Genomic DNA, 17,306 nt, shown 5'->3' with positions numbered 1-17,306 from the left:
AAAGCACTTTTGGGTGTACGGTGCAGCCAGAGAAGGTTAATCTACCAAAGTTTGGTGATTGGGACGTTAGTGATGCTAAAGCTGGAGAGGGCTTTACAGTTATTTTTGACAGAGCTCGAGATGAGAAGAAGTCCAAAGTTCCACACAAAACACCAACAAGACTCATTTCCCCGATGCGACCATCTGAAGATCTGTATAGAGGTTCTCAGGTCCGCAAGAAAAAAAGGGTGAGTATATATTTGCAATTTGAGTTGTGTATGCTGATCATCAAAAATCCTTTTCCGCACTCTTTTTTCCTGTGTGTGTGTACACCAAGCGTGAGGAGCCTGATAGAACACTTTTTTTCACTGCATATCTAATTTATTTGGCCCATTTTCATGAACAGAGGTCTCTCTTTCAAGTGAAGTAAAGTAACCTTGTGTGTTTGTGTGAAGTACTAGATCTGAGTTAAAATCCGTACACCCTTCCGTTGCACCAGACATTGGTATTAGAGATCTGGACGTACTTCGGTTTCACGAATTCAAGGGAAGCACCAAGAACCCAAGAAACCTCTCAGATTTTTTTTTCAAAGGAGTTTCGTACTAACACAAAGTTTCGTACAAAAAACCTCTCAGATTTTTTTTTCAAAGTGTCCTTGCATCGTACTAACACACGTTTCCTACAGATATTAGCCACTTCCACCCTTAGTCCATCGTGCATCAGGCATGGCCCCATCGTTATTGTTATGTCTTGGATACCCTTAAGGCATAACCCCATTATCATGAACAAAGATCGGCATCGGATACACGAAGATCGAGATCTTGAGTACCAGCATTTGCTTGCCTTGTATGCGGATATGGGAGTTGGAGCCAGGATCCCTAACTCTCTTTTGCATTGGCATTCGCATGTAGCGTGTATCCACTTCCGTGGACATGGAACAATTGGAAATACCTCCGAGCACCCTTACCTTTCATCTTCACCTACAATGTTTTTACGACAGGACGATTCTGGTGTAGTACTTTTGCAAGGCATAGTCAGCATCAAGGATGGTATTCTTTGAAAGAAATAAGGCTACCTGGTAACTCGTATTGTCGGTGGTTACATCGCAACAAGGCTTACATCCATAGTACCCACCAGTTTGGAGGCAGTTTTCATCCATTTATGCATCCACAAGCTAAGAAGCATTCAACATCAAAAGTACATAAAAAATCCACAAAAAGTGCGGAAGTTGTCTCTCACCTTCAATAGGGGGGATGTCATGTGCGCATTGCATTGGAGCCACGTGGGCAAGCTACTGCTACAGGTCAGCATTGGTCTTAGTTAGCTTAGGATATAGCTTGGCACCTTGTGAGCCTCTAGAAGAGCATGCATGATTAGGCAGGTCACAATTGCATACCCTCACTTGCACAATACAGTCACTTAAGCATATAGGCATACAAACAATCACTCAAGTCATTTATTAATAAGTGACTTTGACATGAGATCTATAATGAGGAGGTAGGGCAAATGGCTTAGAAACACTGAGGGTGCTTGTGCTGCAGCTAAAAAAGCTATAAAACACTCTGTTGCTCTTCAATCTAGGAGATCAGAACCCAGTATTTATAGGTTCATCCAATGCCCACAACACCTCAACACCGAGCATTCTCATCGCCAGCACCCCAACATCACCAACGTTTTCGCATCGGTTCAGCCCAGTGTTTTGCATTTGATCAATATTAGCATGGAGTAATTAGCATTCAACATTTAGCCATTGTATCAATGTTTGTGCACAGAGGGAGAGCATTGCCCCTCCATCTTGCTCCCCCTTCCCATCATATGTTTTTTCATCCATGTGGTTACCAAGTTCCTTCTTTGTACAAGGCCAATGACCGTGATTGACTACAAAGTAGAAACTAATTACTCAAAATTAGGAAACATCACAAGGCCCATGCAAGGGCCAAAGGTTTCCATTACAAATGGCCGTGGATAATGAAGAGGCAAAGAGGGCCTTCGAGCACTTGAAACAAATCGCAAAAGGAGACACAATCAACGACACATTATACATTGGTGATCGCCTAGCCCCTCCCTGCACATTGATTACAATACTGGGAGGTAGCCAGACTTTATGGCCATAGGTTGACAGGTAGAGGTGGTGGAATCTTATGTATACTTGGTGTCACCTTTACGAGCCCACCCAAGCGCTTCACCATGGCAAAGGCAAACTCACTAGAGGATATACGCTTTGGCTATGTTGGAGAGGATATGTCATCTAACACGCTTTCAAGAGCCCGACATTGGGGGGGTGGCTCTTCGACACTTTGATCACGGTAGCTTTGACATATGGACCCTTGGACTATTAGCCATGCCATGGACACAAATTGAGAGACCACACATATGTATGATATCACGCTTGTTTTGGAGGAAGCTCTCAGTGCCACGTGACATTTTTAGCGCAGAATTAGCCATTGCTGTAACCGGCCTGTACAACGTAGAGGGCGGTACTATTTCAATTACCTGTTAACTTTACACAGAGCACTTAGAAGAGAAGAGAACACAGTTGCGTCCAGCGATTAGAATGTCACTGCGCATACGAGACCGACACCCTGTAGGCCCCAAAGATTGGTGCCCCTTTCGGTATTTCTTTATTCAAATTAAGGTAGACGATCCGACCACTTAGCACAAGCTTTCACAAAGCTGTCCAAACCTGGCGAGGGCTGAAAACGCAGGTTTTCGACCGGATTTCGGCAGCATAACGGCGCAAAACCCTTGTAGGTCAAAAGCACTTGTCTAGGACGAATTCCCTCGCTATCTGGAAGCTTTCTGGTGAGCTGTCAGAGAAATTCAGCGGGCTGTAATTCTCTGTTTTTCACTACCGGGTGCCCAAAAGCCTGTACACACATCCCAAGGCTCTCATGAGGCTCCCCCGGGTTTCCCTTGCAGTTTAGGTGCGAAACCCTAGACCTGCAGAAAAACACAGCAGGCTCTAATTCGCTGTTTCGGATAGTTTTTAGCAGAGCGAACACGCCTACGCGTGTTCCAAGGGCTCCCGCATGCAATGGGACAGTTCCCTTGTGAATTGGACGAGTTTTCACGCGAAAAAACTCTCCGAACTCGCAATCTTTCGCGATGGAACTGTGCATACTTGTGGGGATTAGCAATTAGCTAATCCAGTTCCTGTTCAGAAGGCTCTTGCCTTGGCAAACGCGCATAAACCCCCAGAATTGTACATGTTCATCTGAGTAGCCCAACTAGTGGGGCATTACCATATGTGCCAAAGGGGAAGAGAGATGCACGTGAGCAAGTCATCGCGCTACCTGAGACAGAGGAGAAGGCAAGCTTTCCATTAAAGCTGTAGACCTGCACCCACTACTCACACACACACTGAAGGTCACTTATGTGTAAAAAATCAGCCCCCTCTCTCTCTTGGGCGCCTCCTCTAGCTGAGGTGTCATGCAGGCAGCTCTCCTCCTGCCAAGTGGAGTTAATTCTCTAGTTCCCACTGACTTATAAAGTTGTAAGTGACTTTCCGAGTGGCCCAGACTTCGTTTGGCGGGCACAGGCTTCCATACTCATCAGAATTCAGTGCTAACTGGCTCGACCAGTCCCAGTCTGATCGACCCAGACTCCCGATGTGAGAAACCTATTCGGCCGCAACCGTTTCACATTGGCCATGCAATGTCCACTTGCATCTTTTCAAGGGTCCCGGGGAAACAAGTAAAAATAAGAATAAATAAAAATATATAGTACTTATTTATTGAAGGCAACAAGAAAAATACACCTCTTGCATGCCAATAATACATGCGGTATCTCCTAATATCACATATATTCTATGATGGGAGTCCAAGATATACATGCTTCCGGAAATGTAGCGTTGGACGATTAAACAATCCCACCTACCTGGCTACGACAGATATATCAAGCATAGAAGCTTTCTAGTGTACTCTGAAGCACAAACTTCTCTAGCTAAATTCTGTATGGAAAGAGTAGATACAATTGCTTAACTACTCTCTTGAGCATCATGAACCATGCTCTTGCGTTGCTCCAAATAGGCTACATCAAGTCACTGTGGGTTCCATGTGAAAGGCTTCAAGATACAATTGCAATAGCCGAGGTGAATCAAGCAATTCAGACTCTTCCATCCATTTGGCATCCAACGATGGATAGTTCTTGAACTTCACCAAATAGCTGAGGTGAATCAAGCAATTCAGACTCTTCCATCCATTTGGCATCCAACGATGGATAGTTCTTGAACTTCACCAAATAGCGTCTTGCAACTTTTCCTCTAACCTTTCTTTCCTTATGTGCCAATATCTGTTCAGGAACAAGGATCTCATCCAATTCTTCCACTTCGGGTTGTTCCTCATGAAGCATATTCTCTGGCACATTACCAACAAAGGGTCTTAGAAGGTTGACATGAAAAGCATTATGTATTTTCCAGCCTTTTGGTAGCTTTAACCTATAAGCTACATCGCTGATCTTTTCTGAAATCTGAAAAGGACCATAATATCGCATACTGAGCTTAGGAAACAAGCGTTCCTTGCCTTTCCTTTTCCTTAACCTCGCCTTTTCAAAGCGCAAAAGCACCCAATCACCAAGTTAAAATACAAGTTCACGACGGTGACGATCAACAGCTTTCTTTTGCTTAGCTTGAGTCTTGTCAAGAGCAATCTTTATCTTCCTGTATGTTTCATCCGTATCTTGCACATACTTGTCTGCCTCAAATATCTTGTCCTTAGTTTGCAAAATGGGCGGGACTTTCTTCCCTCCGTCCACTATCTCAAATGGTGCCTTACCTATTGACGTATGCATAGTGTTATTGTAAGCATATTCAACCAATGGAAGGTGGTGTTCCCAGTTGCCTTGTGCTTTGACACATAACATTTGAGCAGGTCCAGGACAGTAGAATTTGCCTCTTCTGACTGTCCATCAGTTTGCGGATGAAACGAAGAAGAGAACTTTAGTGTAGTGCCCATGTTCTCAAACAATGCCTTTCAGAAAAGACTCGTCATACGTGGATCCCTGTCACTGACAATTGACTGAGGCATCCCGTGATATTTAAAGATATTGCTCATGAATATCTTGACCATGTGTTTTGGCTTTATCTTCTTCCTCACAGGAATGAAATGGGTCTACTTACTGAACCTACAAATGATAGTCCAAATCCCATCATTGCCGGTTTGCGTCCTTGGAAAATCAAAGATAATGTCCATTGCTATGCTTTCCCATGGCCTATCTGGGATCGGCAATGGCTGCAACAATCCCGGTTGTTTTTGTCTGTCAAATTTGACTTTTTGGCATACTAAGCATGATCTTACAAATGTGTCAACATCTTGACGCAAAGCTGGCCAATAGAAGAATGCCTCAACCCCTTTCACTGGCGCATGAATTCCACGATGCCCAGCATAAGGTGGAGAATGACTTTCCATCAAAATCTTTGTCCGTAACTGTTTAGTAACGCATAACTTTCCATGCATCATGAGAAAGTCATTCTTAAGCATATAGTGCTCATGATGTTGCCCATCAACAAGCTGGTCATAGATCCTTGCAAAATCTGAATCTTCAGCATATTGTGTCTTCATTTCGTCTAGTTCACAATGGTACGGAATTGACACTGCTGAAATTTGGGGCTTTCGTGACAACGTATCAGCCACCACATTCTTTTTCCCTTGCACATGCACAATCTGAAAATGGAACATTGACAAGATGTTTGCCATCGCATGTGCTTCTCAGACAACTTCATCTGGTGAGAAAATATCGCAAGGTTTGATGATCCGTTTGGACAACAAAATCAGCCCCTAGCAGATGGTGTTTCCAACTAGTGCGAGCATGAATTATTGCCAGCAATTCTTTCTCATAGACTTGCAAGTTCCTTTCAGTTTTCAAAAGAATTCTGCTCTCATATGCGACTACTCGGCCATTTTGCATTAGAACTACACCAAGACTATGGCCACACGCATCACACTGAACCACAAAAGGTTTCGAAAGATTTGGCAAAATGATTACCGGATTTGAAGTCAGCTTCTCTTTCAAGTGTTTGAACGCTAAAATTTCCTTCGCTGTCCACTTGAAAGTAACTCCTTTTCCTTGCAGTGCATGGAGTGGAGAAGCAATCTCAGCAAAATTTCGGATGAACCTCCTGTAGTAGGAACATAAGCCTAGAAAGCTTCGAATGTCATGTACGGACTTCAAGTCTGGCCATGACCTAATTGCTTCCACTCTAGCGGGATCCATGCGCACCCCATCCTTTGAAACAATGTGCCCAAGGAAGTGAATCTCTTGCTAAAAGAATTCACTCTTCTTCGCATTAATGAGTAGCCTGTTCTTACGTAACTCATTGAAAACTGCAGTCAAGTGATCCCTATGCTCCTCTTCAGACTTCGAATAGACAATCATGTCATCAAAGAAGGTACCCACGAAGTTTCTATGTGGTCTAAAAATTCTATCCATCATTCTATTAAACGTGGCAAGAGCATTTGTGAGACCAAATGGCATGACAAGAAACTCATAGAGACCAAATGTTGTCCTGAACGCAGTCTTATGGACATCTTCTAGCCTAATGCGTATCTGATGGTAGCCACTCTTTAGGTCTATCCTTGTAAACAATGACGCTCCCTCAAGCCGATCAAGAATGTCATCTATCCTCGGTATGGGGAACCTGTTCTTGATGGTATTCTTATTCAAGGCGCGATAGTCAATGCACATGCGCCATGAACCATCTTTCTTCTGCACTAAGAGTACAGGCGAACAAAAAGGGGATGAACTGGGCTTCACTAACCCTGTATGGTGGTCTATTTGGTGGACTAGAACCTGGCACATGATCTATTGTATGATCCTCAGGTCTCTCAGGAGGTAACTCCCTTGGCAAAGAGTCCGAAAAACAATCACTGAAACCACTCAAAAAAGTTGACCTATCTTTATTTGAGGTAGACAAATTAGATACAACTTGAGGTACTTCTTTTGCAAAGATCAACTACGCAGAAAGATGATTCTTTAGTACAAATGAAATAGCAGAAGCAGAAACAATTGGAAGAGACTCGCCTTTAAGCTTTACATCAAGGACATGAGTCTTTCCTCTATGTACAAGGGTAATCTTTTTGTTGTAAGTATCCACCGTAGCATGCAACTTGTAACACCATGGGATACCCAGTAACACATCACAGCCCTCAAGTGGCATAATATGAAACTCTTTTGCATCCACATAACTCTGAATGTGCAGACGAAGCTTCCCCAAAATGGGAGTAACGAGCTCTGAATGACCTGGGCATGCCAAACTTGCTTCCCCTGTCATACCCATCTCCTCTGCACGAATGCTTAACTTTGATGCCAATTCTGGTGATATGAAATTTGCACGGGCTCCTGGATCAAAGAAAACCAGCACTGTCTGGTCTCTAACTTTGCCCCAAGCTCTGCACAACTCCGTGGCATCTGTGTTTGGCTGGTCTCCAACCAAATCTGGAACAAGTCCTGCACTTGGCTTTTGGCTTCTTCCCTTTATGGTCTGACTTGTCATCCTTATCCTGCGACTTCTTCTGTGGGCATTCATTTGCAAAATGTCCTTCCTGTTCACAAATGTAGCATTTCTTGGCCTCCCTAAGAGCTTTCCTTTCTTCAAAAGTTTTGCCAGAAAAATGCCTTTTTTGTTCTTGTCCTCGTCCCGAAGAAGACTTAGAGTGCTTCTTGGACGTATCCCTTTTGCAGTGGAGGGCTTCTTTGTGGGAGGCTCAGAAGGCTTTGCTGCAACATTGCCCTCGGCTGAAAACTGTTTGCCCTGGGACCCTTTCTTGTGGCTATTAAATCCATCGGAATCTCCCTTCGACAGATTGCTGGCCACTCCTGCATTCTCAATCAACTGAAACATATTCATGACAGTAGTCTTTGTGCAGTAGTCCCTGATTTTCTTAGGCAATCCGCAACAGTACTTCTCAATGTGTTCTGACAATGGCACAAACCTGTAAGAGGTGACTGGCAACAGTGCGGCCCAAAACCGTTTATTGTACTCTTCCAGATCCGCACACTGTTTAGCATTCAACTCGTGCCATTCCGTCATTACATCCACTTCAAAAGTGTTTGTCAACCATGCAGGCGCAAAAAGTTGTTTGAATTGGACCCACGTTGTTGGGGCTTGACCTTGGTTCAACAATGCGGTCCACCATTGAAGCGCATTCCCTTTCAAGAAAGTGGCAGCCTTGCGTATCTTTGAAGATTCCGTGAAGTTTCCTCCAGCATAAGCTGCATCGAACTGCTGTATGAATGTCAAAGCCTTCAATTGATCCTTAGTTCCTCCGAAAGTTTCAAACTTCACTCCTTGTCCACCTTCCTTGTAATCCTTAAGCTGACTCAAAGGAGCCACATTATCATAAACAGGTGCCTGTAAGAGTGGTGCTCCATGATTGTTCATTCTAGCACTCGCATCAACTGTTTTACGTGTCATATCTGCATTTTGTACGTATGGCTGTGAAAAACCAGCCATACCAAATTGTGTTCCAGGCACTCGAAACTGGCCATAGGCACCCTGAAAACCTGGTTGGACACCCATGTTCGCGTACATAGGGTTACCCATGCCTGTTTGCATTGTCCCGAACACATTCCCGGGCATATAACCTGTGGAAGGTCCAGCCATAGCTTGAAACACTGAACCACCTCCAAAATAACCAGGATAAGTATTAGGTAATGGAAGGGTCTGACGCATAGTGTGTTCATTACTCCCTTGACCATTCACAAACGGTTCCTGTCCAGCTAAAGCAAGTTGCTTTGGATCATTGGACACCGCTAGTTGCTCAACCACATGGGCTTTCCCTCGAGCATCATGAGTCCTCTGCGCATTAGAAATCTCCTTTTTCTGCAACGGCTCAGTCATGCCTTGTGTAGGAGGCTGAAAACCCTGTGTCGGAGCCTGTAAGAACTCCTGCATGCTTGGGTTGTTAGCCAACTGCTGAAACATGTCCATGCAGCAGCGTAGTTGAGTTCTAAACAATCTGTCCTCTTCTTGAAGAGTTGAAGGAACTTTCTCCATGCCATGTGAGGAAGATCCCTCTTCAGGTACTTGGTCTCTCTTCTCTGCCATAACGACAAGCTCTGTGCTGCTTTCACCCACAACAATCCACGCTGCACTTTTTGAAGAAAAAGTGACTATCCCGTCGATGGAACCATGTAACCGGCATGTACAATGTAGAGGGCTACTATTTCAATTACCTGTTAACTTTACACAGAGCACTGAGAAGGGAAGAGAACACAGTTGCGTCCAACGACTAGAATGTCACTGCGCACACGAGACCGACACCTTGTAGGCCCCAAAGATTGGTGCCCCTTTCGGTATTTCTTTATTCAAATTAAGGTAGACGATCCGACCACTTAGCACAAGCTTTCACAAAGCTGTCCAAACCTGGCGAGGGCTGAAAACGCAGGTCTTCGACCGGATTTCGGCAGCATAACGGCGCAAAAACTCCTGCAGGTAAAAAGCACCTGTCTAGGACGGATTTCCTCGCTATTTGGAAGCTTTCTGGTGAGCTGTCACAGAAATTCAGCAGGCTGTAATTCTTTGTTTGTGATTGCCGGGTGCCGAAAAGCTTGTACACGCATCCCAAGGCTCTTATGAGGCTCCCCCGGGATTCCCTTGCAGTTTAGGTGCGAAACCCTAAACCTGCAGAAAAACATAGCAGGCTGTAATTCGCTGTTTCGGATCGTTTTTAGCGGAGCGAACACGCCTACGCGTGTCCCAAGGGCTCCCGCACGCAATGGGACAGTTCCCCTGTGAATTGGACGAGTTTTCACGCGAGAAAACTCTCCGAACTCGCAATCTTTTGCGATGGAACTGTGCGTACTTGTGGGAGATTAGCAATTAGCTAATCCGGCTCCTGGTCAGAAGGCTCTTGCCTTGGCAAACGCGCATAAACCCCCAGAAGTGTACATGTTCATCTGAGTAGCCCAACTAGTGGGGCGTTATAGTATGTGCTGAAGGGGAAAGAGAGATGCACGAGAGCAAGTCATCGCGCTACATGAGACAGAGGAGAAGGCAAGCTTTCCATTAAAGCTGTAGTCCTGCACCCACTACTCACACACACACACACACTGAAGGTCACTTATGTGTAAAAAATCAGCCCCCTCTCTCTCTTGGGCGCCTCCTCTAGCTGAGGTGTCCTACAGGCAGCTCTCCTCCTGCCAAGTGTCCAGTTCGCCCCTTTGAGTTAATTCTCTAGTTCCCACTGACTTATAAAGTTGTAAGTGACTTTCCGAGTGGCCCACACTTCGTTTGGCGGGCACAGGCTTCCATACTCAGCAGAATTTAGTGCTAACTGGCCCGACCAGTCCCAGACCGACCGACCCAGACTCCCGATGTGAGAAACCTATTCGGCCGTAGCCATTTCACACTGGCCATGCAATGTCCACTTGCACCTTTTCAAGGGTCCCGGGGAAACAAGTAAAAATAAAAATAAATAAAAATATATAGTACTTATTTATTGAAGGCAACAGGAAAAATACACCTCTTGGTGACAATTGCACCCATGCTAGTCGAGGCTATTTTCAAGACAATTTGCCTTAATAAGAGAATGAGAGAGATGCCATTGGATACACTCACACGTAGAGCTTTCGAGGTCTTTAGACAAAATTGAGAGTCAAGCGAGCAAGAGTCTTGGTCATCAGCACCAGCATTTTCAGTTTTCAGCCATAACCTAGCCAGATTTGGAGCACATGGACTAGGCATGGAGAGATTACCAGTCTTCTAGTATGACCTAGACTCGCCCTTCATCCAGCGCTTGCACAATGAGAGGAACATAGTATTTGGACAGGATCTATGGTAGCTCTACATTAGAGAGCCATGGATTTCTCCTAGACAACCTCTTCCCTTGAAGATGTTGTATTACAATGAGCACTTCTTGACCAACTAGAGGGGGTTTCATCCATAGACCATGCTACATAGACACATACATGCCACATAGCTCACGAGTGGTGATTGGTTAGCTCCAAGTATCATCACACTAGCTAGAAATAGAGGCAAGAAGAGCTACTCATACCCCTCGAGCTGAGAGGTTTTTTCAGCTTTGCACAAAAAGGGTGATTGAGGACGAGGAGCACTTTGTCTGCAAATGTAGAGCATATGAAAGTATCAAAGAAAGATATGAGGCTCTTTTCCCGGGACAGAGTCTAGAGACCATCACCAATTTGGTTGTTTTCTAGTGGAGATACGTAGGCATAGAGGGACACTACTTGCACTTGTAGCGGCACCACAGGGTGGCATGCAGACAGCTTATAGACTTCTTTCAAAGGACCACAACTCTATTGCCACTCGTCATAGAGACATAGAGAGGGGTCACCCTATAGCAGGTTGAGAGGGTCAGAGCTAGGAGATCCAGGAGATCCATGAGATCCAGAATTGCCACCACTAGGCAACCCAGGAGATATTTGCTCTGATGCTAGCATACCCAACCATGATCATACAGGTAACCCGTTCACCATTCCCATCCATGTATCGGAAATTACACCTCGAGTATGACATGGGATGGGGCTAGTCAGTTTGATGTGGATGGGAATCGGAAATTACACCCCCAAGTTTGACATGGGATGGGGCTAGTCAGTTTGATGCACTTCAAGATGGTACTTTCTTGAGCATATAGATGTGCATTGATACCCCCTACAGATAAAGCTTCCCCCCCCCCCCCCCAAAAAAAAACACACACACACACACACACACACACCCCCAAAAAAAAAAAAAAACCATGTATCGCGTATCCTAGCCTCCCATGCATAACCCCCTCCCCCCCTTACCACAGGACCACATCTTGGTACTTTGTTTTTTTGTCCTTTCCTGATAGATAAAGGACACACACATGCACCTTTGTATTGTCTCATAGGCGGACTTTGGCCTCTCTCTCTCTCTCTCTCTCTCTCTCTCTCTCTCTCTCTCTCTCTCTCTCTCTCTCTCTCTCTCTCTCTCTCTCTCTCTCTATCACCCAAGTGTGGTAGATTGGTTATGCCATTTCCCTCTTGAATATCAAGCCTTGAGTTCAACTCTCGTCGGATAGATCTTTGAGGTCGATTGGGATAGTTTCCCACAACTTTAAAATTCTCTTCTTCTCGGGTGTGTGGGTGGGTGTGTGAGTGTGTTAATAAAAAGAGGAAAATGGTGTAACCTTTCTATCACCCAAGTGTGGTAGATTGGTTATGCCATTTCCCTCTTGAATAACAAGTCTTGAATTCAACTGTCGTCGGATAGATCTTTGAGGTCTCTTGGGATAGTTTCCTACGATGTTAAAAATTCTCTTCTCTTCTTCTTCTTCTCCTCCCCCCTTCCCCCAATACCATGTATCTTGTATCCTAGCCTCTCATGGATAACTCCCTCCCCCCTTACCACAAATTCACATTTTGGTACTTTGTTTTTCTGTCCTTTCTTGATAGATAAAAGGACATACACATGTACTTTTGATTAGTCACAGTGATTGACTTTGGCCTCTATAGACATAAAAATCTCTCTCTCTCTCCACCCCCCCCCCCCCCCCCCCCCCCCCCCCCCCCCCCCAAAAAAAAAAAAAAAAAAAAAACAATATACCATGTATCTTGTATCCTAGCCTCCCATGGATCACCCCCTTATCACTTGACCACATTTTGGTACTTTGTACTTATGTTTTTTCTAGATAGATGGAGGACACACAGATGGATCTTTGATTTGTTTCATAGGCCGACTTTGCCCCCCCCCCCCGCGATGGTTCCGAGCCACCACACCTTCTATTGCATCATGACAATAGTAGCCACTAGAGCAAAGGTGACAATGGTGTGCGTGCCCATGAGAACAATCCCATAGGCAATGCATGTGTCACACAGCATCTGCCCGCAGTGACTATGCGGACCACCTCCCGTGTATTCTTTTAATTCTTATGTCTCCATTATGAAAATTTATGCCGGTTGTAATTTGCAAGGCCTTTCAAAAGCAAGTTGTGCACTAACCAGAGGTTGCCAGCATCCTGCTCAGTGATGGGAATGGGATCGTGCTAGCTAGTGTGGATGAAAGATAAACATCATGCATACAAGTGAGTGTGTGTTGGCTAGATTATCACTCAAGCGAATTAGGTTCAAAGATCAATTAGCTTGGACTCGTAAACACGATCTTGAGTTGTTGCTAAGCCATCCCAAGCTCACCATAAGCAAGAGTGATGTAATGCAAAATAGACTTGTGTTTATTCATTCATGAAATGAGCTTTAAGTAGCTCTACAGCCTTGCACCACTGCATGTGGGATAATTCCACCTTTCATCTCCTTGACGCATAATCTAGGACTCTAGGACAAAGCTCACACCTTACAATCTCCCCTTGAGGTTTGGACTAGGAAGATACAAAGAAGGTTCTTTATCCACTAAGGATGTCAATACAAGAGGAATCCTCCCCTTGAACTTTGGGCTACAACTTGAAGAAGAAAGACAACACTCCAATCCAGGAGCTTAGACAACATACATCCCCAATCCAGAAGACAAACAGCATAACACTCCAATCTAGGAGCCACACTCCAATCCAGGAGCAAGAAACAACGCTCTAATCCAAGAGCAAAATTCTGAAAAAATGTCTGCTTCGCAATGCTTTGTCTTCAACTGCTTCATGGTTTTTGTCTTCGTATCCTCCCCTCGAACAAGTGCTTCTTCCCCACTTATGTTGTGCAATCAGGCTTTATTAAAAAAACAAGTGCAATGCAAAAATACTCAAGTAAAAGTGCTGCTAATGATGCTATTGCCGATTTTCCCTCCCCTTGAAGTGAATTTTTAAATTTCTCCATGGTGCCTTGGAGCCGTCTTTGCACAATGTATAATCTCTGTACAATCGCACAATGACGTTATCCTCCTTAATGATGGATGTAGTGACATACATTGCAAAAATTGTGCTTGGTTGCCAAGTTTTTGGAGTTTAAATGAATGAGAGAGAGAGAGAGAGAGAGAGAGAGAGAGAGAGAGAGAGAGAGAGAGAGAGAGAGAGAGAGAGAGAGAGAGAGAGAGAGAGAGAGAGAGAGAGAATTCCTTGGATTTTGTGAAGCTTCTCTTCACCGGAGTGAAGCCCCTCTTCACAATTTTGATCTTTCCTTTGCCTTGAAATAGCCAAACGAAGTCTTTGAAGCTCTTCGGTCACCTTTGAAATGTTTTTGGAAAGCTCAATGTTTGTCTTGGAGAAGTCCTTGATGAATTCCTTTAGCTTTCGAATGCTCAAAGTATTAATTCTTTGAGCCTTTTGTTTTTGCACACAAGAAAACTCCCTTGGACTTTGCGAGTATCGCCCTTTGTAGGTGGGATGCTTTAAGCCTTGGATCCTGCTTGCAGGATTGAATGCTTAATAGGGGGGAGCTAAACCCTTGGTGGCAAAGCTGGCATGGGAAATCACCCCTTGGTTGGGCTCTTGGCGTCGGGCGGTGTGAGGCCCGTGGGAAAGACCGCTTGGCTTGCAGTGGCCGGTTAAATGACGCAACGAAATCAAATGGTCAACGGTGCCCAAAAAGAAAATATGGTGCGCGCGTGTATACTGCTTACGGACCTAATAGGAGTCTTCAACACAATTGACCGCCAGTCTTGGGGTCTTCCAAGTTGCCCAAAATGGGCCCTTGAACCCACACCCTTCACAGGTTGCCTTAAAATAGCAAGGCTAAACCAACAAGCCTACGTGATGGGTTGTGATTGACACCTTAAACTGTCACAAACTGTTGACGTGTCAAAGCCCTGAAGAATGGAGCCAACTTACAGAAGCCAGCCGAGGGGCCTAAACCCTAAGAAGAACAAGTAACAAAAGAAGAAGTCCTACCAACCTATGGGGACCCTGTTCGATGGGGCCCCATTGACATAAAAGAATCAAAATAAAGCAGGACCTACGCAAAAGTTGATGATGTGGCAGTTGTACGGATTTCCAATGACATGATGACGTGGCACTGTACAGATTTCCGTGTTTTGCGTTGACTGTTGACGTGGTAGTTGTACAGAATTCCGTGATTTATGCTGACAGCTTTTTGGCATTGCTTTTGAACCAGAAGCTTTTGAGTTTTGAAGGCTTTTCACTGTTACTGCTTTTCAGGCCAAGGGCCTTTAAATATGAGGCTAGGGCTCATTCTTTGGCATGCTTCCTGGAGAAGGTGCTGAGTCTGGAGTACCGGCTTGTACTGTGTTGATGCAATATAAAGAAATACCGAAAGGGGCGCCGAGGTTTGGGGCCAATACTCTCTGGGGTGGAATTCCGCCACTCCGTGTCGCGTGTCGTCTCTCTCTTTCAGCTCAGTTGTTATTGAAGTGCTAAAAGTCTGTTGGCACGTGGTGCCCGTCTTGTGACAGTGGTATCAGCCCCCCCGGCTTGCTTGAAGGACTCGCCCTACTGCTCACTCGCGGTTTGGTGTGCTCTCTTTAGCAAGGCTTGGCCTCATCTTCACTCCTTCCGCATTCTTGTTAGCAGCAGACACAGATGGAGGCTCATGCCTTGCCCCAGAGGGACTCTCTAGAAGCCCCCTCGCCCGACTTTGCAGAGCCCACCATTCGACTTGCTCTCTCGCCGACAGAGCAAGCTAGCCTAGCCGCAAAGGTGCAAGATCATCGGCGCCCGACCTAGCAGAAGAGAGGTGCGTGATCTTCTTCAGGCCCACCTTCTAGCCGAGGTGGGCAAGATTCTCGATGTTCAGTTTCTCAGGCGTGGCTACTACCAGATAGAGTTTGAGACTCCCGAGATGGCGTGTAAGGTCATTGCGATGAGCCCCTTGGCCATCCGAGCAGTTCGTGCGTACTTTCGACATTGGTGCCATGGTTTCGATCCAGCTACCGATGTTCTTGTCAAGGAGGTAGACCTGCCTGTCTTAGACTGCTTTCCTGGCCTGTGGAGGGAGCAGCGTAACCGCGAAACATTTCAAGGTCGAAAAGTTTCACCCTGAAACGCGGCGTTTCACCACGAAACGTTTCAGTCCAAAATTAGAGCACAGTGAAACGCAAGACCAAAACGTGTGTTTAGCGACTTTGAAACTAAAACTATGGTAACTTATTGTTAGTGAAACAGCTTGTGTTTCACTTGGTGAGCGAAACGTTTCAAGGCCCGAAACGTTTCACCTGTCCTGACCCGTCGAAACGCGTTTCATGGTGACGCTGGGAGGGAGTACCTTCCGCTCCTTTCCAGGATAGGTTCAGAGATTGGGACTGTCCTGGACACACCTCACACGGCAACCTCTGTAGCTGCCAAGGCGACCGGCATCCCCACAGTACGTGTTCTAGTTCGGGACACCCACACTTTTCCGAAGGTCATCCTACTACCTCAAGTGAGTGGAGGTTGGTTCCGTTAGAGCGAGGAGTATTCGGGCCTCCTGAATCAGTGTTTTATTTGTCGTTAGATGGGCCATCTTGCGAAGGCCTGTCCACGGAGGAGACCTCGACCTACACCTCAGGCTCAACCCTAGCCTTCAAGGGTTGGCCAACATCAATAGACAGAGTCACAGGGTATGCAGGTAGAGCCACCCTCTGAGCTTGGGGCTCAAGCGGAGGAGGGTTGGTAGCAGGTTCATGGTCGACGTCGACATGGGCCACCTCGCCGGCCTGACACTCAGATTGGTCCCCAGGCTCCATCCAGCAGCAGTGGGTTCCCAAGGGAACTGTTTCGACCCTCTTCAATAGGACGAGGTCTCTGCTCCACCCTCCACCTCAGCCTCACCTCCAACAGCCTCACCTCCCTCTGCCTCTCCACCTCGCCCTCCTTCCTCTGCTGCTCCCCACCCCCCCCTCTCCTCCTCTTCCTCCTCCCGCTAGCCCCCTTGTTGGAGCGCTAGCAGTAGCAGGAGGGTAGCGCAAATTGTTTCTGCAGAAGAGGAACGCGAGAGAGAGAGAAGAAAAACGTACGCAGGTTATTTCGTGTGCTATGTGCACACTTTGCAAACCATTATGTTTTATTATTAAGGGCACACACTATAGGGTCACTTAAGTGACCGCAGGGGTGGTTCACATCCATAGAATAAAAGAATGTATACAAGGGTGGCTAGAGGGCCTTTAGACCCAACAACCTCCCACTTAAAGGCACGATGTGGTACCTTTAAGTAACTCCCACTAAGTGTAAGCAACGCTGATGTTGTGTCTTAGCAAGACACTTAGTGAGAACATCTGCGGGATTATCTTGTGTTTTGACCTTTGTCAAAGTGACAAGGCCATCGTTCAGTAGGTGGCGTATAAAATGTTACCACACATCAATGTGTTTGGTACGAGCATGGAACATGGCATTCTTGGCAAGGCATACAGCACTCTGACTATCACAAGCAAGCACTGGAGCATGAGCTGGAAGATCAAAAGTCCTCACAAGACGGCCAAGCCAAATGGCTTCTTTTGAAGCCTCTATAACTGAAATATATTCAGCCTCTGTAGTGCT

At 45.7% G+C, this 17,306-nt stretch overlaps 1 protein-coding gene across 1 annotated transcript in view; it reads left to right on the top strand.

Annotated features, from left to right (window-relative positions):
- Window positions 1–17,306, top strand: part of LOC147431015 (RPM1-interacting protein 4-like) — a gene marked incomplete at its 5' end in the record, with an annotated part of 98,076 nt that overhangs the window by 57,120 nt on the left and 23,650 nt on the right. Inside the window, one exon of the mRNA XM_086494494.1 lies at window positions 27–227. Coding sequence (XP_086350620.1) covers window positions 27–227 — 201 coding nt within the window. The remainder of the gene's footprint in view (window positions 1–26; window positions 228–17,306) is intronic.

The sequence above is a fragment of the Adiantum capillus-veneris genome, chromosome 21, assembly GCF_014529385.1.
Source record: "Adiantum capillus-veneris isolate H3 chromosome 21, ASM1452938v2, whole genome shotgun sequence".
Lineage (NCBI taxonomy): Eukaryota > Viridiplantae > Streptophyta > Polypodiopsida > Polypodiales > Pteridaceae > Adiantum > Adiantum capillus-veneris.
This window is presented reverse-complemented; position numbering and strand designations above follow the sequence as displayed.